The sequence below is a fragment of the Bidens hawaiensis genome, unplaced genomic scaffold (assembly GCF_021521415.1).
Source record: "Bidens hawaiensis isolate Kalapana, Puna unplaced genomic scaffold, B.hawaiensis_p1.1 tig00003307_1, whole genome shotgun sequence".
NCBI lineage: Eukaryota > Viridiplantae > Streptophyta > Magnoliopsida > Asterales > Asteraceae > Bidens > Bidens hawaiensis.
Genome location: NW_027491184.1, coordinates 893,845 through 903,997, shown reverse-complemented (window position 1 = coordinate 903,997; position 10,153 = coordinate 893,845). Strand labels below are relative to the sequence as shown.

The window sequence follows — 10,153 nt, the reverse complement described above, 5'->3', positions numbered from 1 at the left end:
ATTATTATTATTATTATTATTATTGATTTTGGTGAAATAAATAAATTACTATTACTGATCCGGCTATTATGATTGATTCACCAACTGTGTTTGTATTTATTTGATGTATCGTATTACCGGTGAATTTGTGTTTTAATAATTGAATGATTATTCACTGGATTCTATCTAATGAAACCGGAATTGAGAGAGATATTGTTCACGGGTGGGCCTTGCAGTCAACCTCCCTTGCAATCGAGGTATTCAAGGAATTGCTCTTTACTATACCCATCTCATAAAGTACAAAATTTGGATGTCATTTTCTAAAATACTAAACAGGAGGAGTATTGATTATCCGAGAAGCTTAACCGAATATGACTAGGTTAACTAACATACTATACTGCTTGGTGTCTACTGCAACTAATTCTTGCTCATTTTAGTTTTATTATTATACTCAACTTAATCATATTAAATATGCATTTGTGGTATGATGCTATATATATTTCACATGGTTATATATGAGCCAGAAAAATTGGGACACAAAAGAGAAATTTTGGTGGTAAGCAATAAATTATTATTATTATTATTATTAATAACAAGCACAACCTCTATCATTATCACCATCAATATTACTGTTGCTTTTCTGGATCACTAATAGAAAGCGTATATGTAGTTGCTGTAATCAATTGTCTATTTTAATGCATATTTCTCATCTCTATTTGCTAAATGATGAAAATAATATTATAAAAACTGGAACTTAAACTGATTCTGATCTCTGCAGGTTTTGAGGCTCCACGCAACAGTTTAGAGCTTCCTTTCGGAGCATACCCAAGCTATTACACCCCACAAGGAGATCAACTGGTAAGATCACTGTACACATTCTTATAAAAACTTAACTTTTTGTTACTTTTTTTTTAATCTGGTCTGCCAAATATGAGTTACCAAGCCTAAAACTTGACTTTTAGTATCATTAGATATTATTCAATTTAGTGAAATTAGGTCAATCATTTGATCTCGGGCAGCCGGTAGATTGTTCATAGGCAGAACTGAACGATTAGTTAACTGTTTGGCAGGAAGTTCGTTTATGTTCATTTATTTAATAAACGTGTGAACATGAACAAAATATTTTGCTCGTTTCACTAAACGAATGAGCATGAACACATGTATTGCTCGTTCGTTTATATTCGTTTATGTTTGTTCATTTACGTTCAATTTATGTTTGCTGGATATATCATTCAAATTTTTTAGACCCATTACAATTTAGTTTAGTTTTAGTAACTTTTAGGTCCAACACATTATTGTTTACCTTTACTTTTCATTGGTTTTAGCTCAGTTATATACTTCATTTATGTCCATTTGTTTACATTCATGAACAGTTTGTTTATACCATTCACAAACAAACATGTTCATTTTCTTAACGAACAAACACAGACAAGAAAATCCCATTCGTTTAGTTATTCGTGTTGGATCATTTGTTTGTTCGGTTCGTTTACAGGCCTAATCGTTCAGTTTTTCAAAGATTGGTATGAACCTTGGGGTTTTTTTTGGTAATGTATTTATGCTTTTATTTATAAAAACTAGTAAAATGCATACTTTTTCAGTACAAATATCAAGAAACCTATGACTGGCGTGAACCGGGCTGTAATTATCCAACTGAGGCTCCAATGAAGAAACTAATAAGTGACGAGATGTCAAAACGGTCCAAAAGCAAACCAAACGGGCCAAGCATCGTTGCCCGTTTAATGGGTGTAGATACAATGCCACTAGATACAAAAACCGTATTAAATGACTCATTAAAAGATAAATTAACCCGAAGCACCTCTGTGGGTTCCACACTTTCCCCCTCAAAATCTTTTAGACACACAAGTTTGGATTCCTTTCATCTCTCTGAAGACAGTGATCTTGATGAAATAACCAAAAAGCCCATGCCACGTCAGCATCCTCAAGAGGAAGAGTTACAAAAGTTCAAGAAAGAATTTGAAGCATGGCAATCAGCAAGGTTTAAAGAATGTTCAAAAATAGTTGAACATAACGCGATATCTGACCAATGGATCGCGCAAGAGAATCTCAACAGAGAAAAAATGAATCTTTATGCAAATTCGTCAACCAAATTCAAACTTGAAGATCTTAAAAGATCCCGCTCAGTAAATGATTACCGTCCTTTTTTGGTTAATAATGATACCACCTCTGCATACCCTGAACCAACAAAGATAGTGATCCTTCGGCCCGATTTTGACAATATTAGCACACCTGAAGAACCGTTTGCCAGCTCATCCGGTGCATCTGAAGACCGAACCAACATTGAAGATTTTCTTGAAGAAGTTAAACAACGTCTTAAACACGAGTTACAAGGGAAAACATTCAAAACCGGGTTAGTTAGAGGAGGTGGAATCGAAACACCGTTTAGCGAAAGACCATCCGATCCGAAACAAATAGCGCAACGTATAGCCAAACAGGTCAGAGAAAGTGTAACAAAAGACCTGGGGTCAAACCTGCTTCGGTCCGAGTCAACAAGATCTTACCGAGGCGAGTTTCAGTGCAGTGGGACAAATTCACCTGAGTTCATCAGCCGAGATACGAGACGTTTATTATCAGAAAGATTAAGAAATGTTTTAAAGAAAGAAGAATCGCATAACAATGATATTAACTTAAAACACGAAAATGATATTCAGAGCAAATCATTTAGATGTGGAAATGATGATATTATTATTCAAAAAGACTTGTCGCCCGTTAATCTTGTTAGATCTTTGTCGGCTCCTGTATCGGGAACATCATTTGGAAAGCTGCTTCTAGAAGACCGACACGTGGTAACTGGTGCTCATATTAGAAGGAAGCATGAAGGAATTGAAAAGTTAACAATAAAAGTGAAAAAACAAAGGAAAGATAAGTTTAATTTGAAAGAAAAAGTTTCAACTTTGAAGTACAATTTAACTCTCAGAGCAAGATTGTTTGGTAGAAAGATACATTCGGCTTCTGAGTTTCGTGATAACGATTATCATGATCGTAGTTTTGTGAAAGATATTATGAACAGATCGACGCTTATGATGAATATTGCAGACAGACCTGTAAGTTTCAAGTTTTAAATGGCATTAAGTAATTTTTAAGATTTAGTTTCATCTGCTTACTAACTGTAAATCTTAAACCTTAAACCCTAGGAGAATGGAACTGAGGTTCCACCTAGTCCAGCATCTATATGCAGTAGCATCCACGATGACTACTATAGGGCTGCATATTGTGCTAGTCCTACAACAACGCCAGGTGGAAGGACATCAGATGACAACGATCTGCCTCAAGCGTTTAGAGACATATATTCTAATCTACATGGTAAGAGAATTAAAAATTGTTTATTACTTCGTTTGGTATGTAACACCTAAAATATGTCTAAAATCTCAATCCTTTCTTCGATGTTTTGTGTCAACAACTCACGACATCTTATCCTTTTATAATCATGAAAACCTGTAACCGAAATACTAATGGCCCCACCAATACCCTGCTAACCAGTGGCACTATGTTAAATACAGCTTGCATTGGTAGATAGCCTCGGGGTGTGCATGGGTTGGCTTGGGCCAGTTTTGTACTCAAATTGAATCAAAAACTGAAAATTCGGTTTTTGAGTTTTTCAAAACCATTATAAAAAACTTTGGCCAAAATAATGAATATGGGCCTAGTTCTTTTGTTAATTAATAATTAATTGATTATTATACACCCAGGCTGAAATATTTGGGTAACACCATTTTTATAAATTATTATAAGTTACCTTAAATTCAAAATAAAAATGAAAATCTGTGAATTCAGTTTGGTTCTGTTTTCATTACGCGCAAAACCAAAACCAAATCAAAAGTTATGTTTTCACGAAAACATAAAACCAACCGGCGGTTTTTCTTGGGTTTGGTTATTCGGTTAGGGATCCTTTTTTTTTTTGGTTTCATGCAGAATTAGTGAAAGCTAGCTTCATACCTGTGACCCTTGAAGGTTCACATCCCATCTGTAACTGGTCAAAATGATTTTTGTCCTTTTGGTTGAAATGGGTCAGGTTGGGTTGTTTTGACTTTTGACCCAAAAATAGTTTATATCCTTTTTAGCTAATATTTCCTTTTTAGCTAAAAAATGGGTCAGTCTTTTTAATGGCAGACAGACCGACCAACGAGAAATAGACAACCCAGTTGCGCAGAGACAACAAAGGAATAACTCCTACTATAGAGGTATCACACAGGGAGAGGTGAGGATAGCACTGAGGAAGATGGGAAGGGCTAAGGCGGTTGGTCTAGACAACATACCGATTGAGGCTTGGAAGTGTTTATGGGATGAAAGAGTTCAGTGGCTCACTACTCTATTCAACCTTATTTTCAAGAATGAAAAAATGCCAGACCAGTGGAGGAGTAGTGTAGTAGTTCCCCTATACAAGAACAAGGGAGACGCACAGTGCTGTGGAAATTACAGAGGAATTAAGTTGTTAGGTCATACTATGAAATTATGGGAGAGAGTAATTGAGACCCGAATTAGGAGACAAACGCAGGTTATGATTAACCAATTTGGTTTCATGCCAGGACGGTCAACCACGGAAGCGATACACATATTGAGAAGATTAATGGAGAAGTATAGGGAGAAAAGGAGGGACCTACATATGGTATTCATCGACCTTGAAAAAGCTTTTGACAGTGTGTCACGCAGACTAATTTGGGATAGTTTAGAAGGTAGAGGGTTACCTGGAAAGTATATAGACTTAATTAAAGATATGTATGACAGGACTAAAGCTAGTGTTCGTGCGCCGGTAGGAGATACTGATTTTTTCCTGGTGGAGATGGGACTCCACCAAGGATCGGCGTTAAGCCCGTTTCTTTTCACGGTAGTCATGGATGAGCTGTCCAAGTCGATTCAGGAGCCTGTCCCATGGTGCATGCTCTTTGCGGATGATATTGTTAGTGGCCGAGACTAAACAAAGCTTGAACGAAAGGCTAGAGGAGTGGCGTGTAGCTTTAGAGGATAAAGGTTTAAGAATTAGTCGCTTTAAGACAGAATACCTTTGTTGTGACTTCAGTGGTGTTGGTGATAGCGAGGACACCCAGATCACTATCGAGGACCAGGTGGTTCTGCAGATAACGAAGTTTAAATATCTAGGATCGTTTGTCCAAAGCAATGGAGAGATAGACGATGACATAACCCACCGCATACAAGCTGGATGGTGTAGGTGGAAAGCAGCCACTGGGGTTTTGTGCGACAAGCGGTTCCCATCTAAATTAAAGGGGAAATTCTATAGACTCGCAGTTAGACCTGCAATGTATGGAACAGACTGCTGGGCCATCAAGAAGACACAGGAGCGCAGGATGGAGGTGGCAGAGATGAGGATGCTGAGGTGGATGTGCGGACACACTAGATTAAATACGATTAGAAATGAGGTCTTTAGAGAAAGATTAGGAATAGTTAGCATATAAGAGAAAATAAAGGAAGAGAGATTGAGATGGTTTGGGCATGTGAAGAGGAGACCGACAACAGCGCCAGTTAGAGTAGTGGAAGCCTTCATTGTGGAAGGAAAGAGGAGTAGAGGCAGACCTAAATTGACTTGGGATGAGAGAATTAGACATGATTTGACAGAGTTGCACATCTCTGAGGACATGGTCCAGGATAGAGATTCGTGGAGACGTAGGATTAAGGTTAGCGATTTCTAGGGGAAGGCACCTAGTTAGCTTAGCTTTCTATTTAGGGTCTAGTTGGCTAGCCTTGATCCTTGTTGTTTACGAATATTTTTTTGTTTTGATGCTGCTTTTTGTTTCTTATGCCCTTTTCTTAGTAGGTTACAGATTCCTTGCTTTTTTGGTAGTTTGTTATCTATGTATTGCTAAATGTCTTTTGCTTGTAGGATGTATGTTTACTATGATTACTTGTATGTAGCTTTATGAGCCGGGGGTCTCTCTGGAAGCAGCCTCTCTATTCTCTCGGATAGAGGAAAGACTTGCCTGCATCCCACCCTCCCCTGACCCTACCGATAGCGTGCTATGCGGTGGGATGTATAGGGCTTGATTGATTGATTGATTTTTTTACTAATACACAATTATTAGAAATTAGCTTTTACCAAAATGTGATAACTAATTATGCTTTTTGATCAAACAGAGCTAAGGAAGCAACTGCATCAACTTGAAACCGGGCGATCCGAAGAGACAGTAATCGAAGAACAACAACCCTATGAGTCTGAGATGGTAGATCTTGAAGATGAAGACGAATCATACATACGCGAGTTACTAATTGCTTCCGGTTTATACGATAACTCATTTGAAAAATGTTTATCTAGATGGGACACGTATGCAAAACCAATAAGCAACCGCGTCTTTGAGCAAGTCGAGGAGTCATATAAAAACAATATAAAAAGTAACGAACCGAGCCCGAAATCAATCGATCACAAGGTATTACTCGATTTGGTAAACGAGGTTCTTTCAACACTACTAGCTCCACCCATGCACATATCCAAGTTTAGTAAAAAGGCTAAACTGGCACGCGGCAATAAGTTATTGGACCAAGTGTGGGGGATGATACGTGCGTATCTGCACCCGGTTGTAGATAAGTCGTTTTACTTCTTTGATACAATGGTGGCTAGAGACTTAGAGTCAATGCCATGGTCGGAATTGGTGTTTGAGGATATTGATGCATTAGCAAAAGAAATGGAGGGTCAGATAATGAGAGATCTTGTGGAGGAAATGGTGAATGATATGAGAGGGACAATGTTAAAACTGTAAAGTAATGATAATATATATGAGTATGAATGGCGTGGTTTGAGTGTGGGCATGTTTTTGTGATGCTTAGGATTATCTGGGTTGTTTTTGGTGTTTTGTTTCCTTGATTGCATGCCTGGTTATTCGTTCATGGAGGGTTTGCTTTTAAGTCCAGGGACTAGTTGGCAAATTAACCACGAGTATTGGGTTAAAACCGTAATATATTCACACGCATTGCATTTGCACAACGAAATGGTAGTTGGGATGGTCAATCAGAATGAGCGGCCTGTGTAATGCAATAGTACACAGAAATCCTAGATCAGAAATTCTAGATCATCCACGATAAGTAAGAAATAAAAACACATCTATTAGTTGCCAAATCATCTTTACTTTTTTTAACCATTCATCAATCTATTATATTTTCTAGCGTGTTTGGCCTAGCTTTTATTTTTTGGCTTATGTTTATACCTTTATACAAATAAGCTAAAAAACCATATTTAAATAAGCTTCTTCAAATTAGCCTATATAAGCTAATAAACATAAGCTTAAAAGTTAAACCAAACATCAACTTAATCTTATTTTGTTAAAAAAAAAACACACTATAAGATTTGTTAAAAAAAGCTAGGCCAAACACCTCCTTTATCTCAAAAAAAGTTTATTGGGTCCACCATCAACCATTTGTACTAGTTTTTGGCCAAAAACTACCCACGATATGATAGCAATTAGCAATGCACATTTGAAGCCCCAGGCCATACTCCACGATATGTTCTAGTTATTGACTTATTTCCATTCAGTTCATTTTCATCTCTTTCTTTTATTTAATTATTTGTATGCATACTAGTTCCATTAGTTAAGAGTAGTGGAGTTGTTTTTTTGTTTCTTTTATATGAAATAAATGGCAAGAGTCTAGAATGAAGAAATATGTATAGATTTGAGTCCAAATTGATTCATCTATACTAGCTTAACTGTGGCGCGTTGGGATCCATAGTGGCGTATGCTCATCTTCGGTTAGATGTCGGAACCCTATTGTTCGTTTGTGTGGTGATTTTTGTATCACAAACCAACATTAGATCTATCCGTTTCTACTAGTTTATTTTATTTCAATACTAATTTTGTTTCACCCGGTCTGGTGAAACAACTGTTATCTATCGACATCTATCTAATCATATCTCCTATGGCTATGAAGTTATTGTTGAGTCAAAGATTTGACCTAACCAATGTATAAGGAAGATTGAAATCTTCTCAACCTCCTCAGAAATTGCTAAGTATGGAACCGAGCACACTTGGACATCCTAGCAGGGTTTTACTTAGCCGGGCACGATATTTTGCCTATCGGGCAGAGTTATCTTCTTGAAATCTTCTTTAGTGAATATCCGAGCAGGGTTCAGTGAACCCGGTTCACTATGTCAAGCAGGGTTGTTCTTCATGGTCGAGCTTAGTTTGCTTCTTAGCAAACCCTTGGTCTCACCAAGCTTTTGAAGCCAAGTACTTGGGAAATATAGCAAGGTATTCTTTAATAAACAATGGTCCGAGCACGCTTGATGAAAGTTAAGAATTAATCTAAGGACACATCGGGCAAGGTTCAACTCATGTAAGCTACAGTGTATCCAAGCACACATTGCTTTTCTAATAAGCTATTTACTAGCAAGGAGTTGATATGACCATTAGAAGAACAAGTCTTCTCGTTGGATCATATCGAGCAAAGTTGGATATGATCAAGAAGACAGTCTACTTGGTGAAAGTAAAGTCTACCCGGGAACTGTTCCCGAACACACTTGAAGGTTACCAGGTTTACTCTAGGACAAAAGGGACCGAGCATACTCGGAAAAGACAAGTGATACAAAGTCTGTCCGGAAGACCTGTTTTTACACTTAGTACAGTTTTTGAATATGTAATTTGAATATGTGTCAATCATTACGGTTTCTAGAAGGAATGACAGCTGTCAGGAGGTGGCATGCCTATAAAAGGAATATTTTAGGGCACGCCTCCTGACGAGACGGAATACGGATTTGCCTTTACACTTTTTGGATAAGAACGAATATTCCCGATAGAGTGTGACGATTGTCCTAGGTTATCATTGAATATACATTCCGACAAGAAACCCTAATCGATCATCATTTGTATGAATCACTTTATATAAATGAAATTTTTTGAGTTATTGTTCATGTCTGTTAACATTATTAACCTCTTAGCAACAAATCTTGTTAATTTCTGATTCCGCCGTTTACAAACAAGAATCTTTCCTTATTTAGAAATCCGTCATTAACCTTCTTGTCGACACATTATGTGTGGGTTATGACATTGTTATGAGTATTGAGTGACTATTCGGGACCGACAAGTGGTATCAAAGCTTGTTGATTGCTGATTTGGGTAAAGAACTTGTTGCTGATTGAAGATCTGAAGAAGAACAATGACGTAAGCAAAGCACTGTTCCATTGGAGAGTGACGTCAGCTACTTTGTTCTTCTTTTCCGTCCAGATCTACAAACATCCAGTGTTTTCTTTTCCTTATTTTAGATAAAGCTTACATCTTTATTATCATTTCTTGTTCCAATCGGACCAGATTCATCAGATCTGAGGATTTGATAGTCAAATCTGATTATTTTCATTTGAAAATTTGATTTTTACTCTGTTTCTGTTTTTCAAACAATCAAAATGTCTGGTCTTGAAGAACAAGAAGTGTCCACTAACAAAATACCTAGACTTTATGGGCAGTAAAACTTCACCAAATAGAAAGTACTATTTGAAGCTACTGTGTGCTACAATGATGTAGACATGTGGGATTCAATCAAAAATGGACCACAAGCCACTGATGGTGCAGCTGCTACCAGTGCTGTAAGAGATAGGTTAAGGAAAGTGGATGACAAGGCCTTAGCAATGATTAAGCTAGGACTATCTTGGGAAATACTTACCAAGGTTCCACATCATCCTACCACAAAGGCAATGTATGATGCAATTCTTGAAATATTCGAGGGAAACACTAAGCTAAAGAACATAAAGAAGCAAAGGCTCAAGCAACAGCTTGAGAGATTTAAATACAAAGATGGAGAAAGGTTGAAGTCCATCCTTGAGAGATTCTTGGCAATTGTGAATGACCTCCGAACAACTGACTATGTCATGACTGATTTTGACCTGAATACCAAGCTGCTCAACTCAATGCCAAAGGATTGGTACACTGCCTGCAAATTCATCTTCCAAAAGCCCAACTTCAATGATTTGAAAGTGGACGATGTAGTGTGCTTCCTTCAAGCTGTAGAAATTGAAATGATCGAAAGTGAGATAATCAAAGAAGAAAAGCCTTGTTTCAATGTTTCTAATGCATTGATTGCACCCATGGGAAACTTGCCTACCAAGAACCAACAGCAAATTCCCATCATAGAGGAACCAACAGAACATGGTGTTGATACACCTAGATCATTTGTTGGAGGTAGCTCAAGTCATCATGGAAATCAGACAAGGTTCAATGTCCAACTT

The 10,153-nt window shown here is 37.4% G+C and overlaps 1 protein-coding gene across 1 annotated transcript; it reads left to right on the top strand.

Moving 5' to 3' along the window:
* The first annotated feature begins 504 nt into the window (after window positions 1-504).
* On the top strand, window positions 505-6,710 carry LOC143623129 (uncharacterized). Its single transcript, XM_077094107.1, has 5 exons — window positions 505-535; window positions 758-837; window positions 1,578-3,041; window positions 3,132-3,300; window positions 6,085-6,710. The coding sequence occupies exons 3-5, from the start codon at window positions 1,641-1,643 to the stop codon at window positions 6,702-6,704; spliced, it is 2,190 nt and encodes a 729-aa protein (XP_076950222.1). The 5' UTR covers window positions 505-535; window positions 758-837; window positions 1,578-1,640; the 3' UTR covers window positions 6,705-6,710.
* The last annotated feature ends 3,443 nt before the right edge of the window (window positions 6,711-10,153 follow it).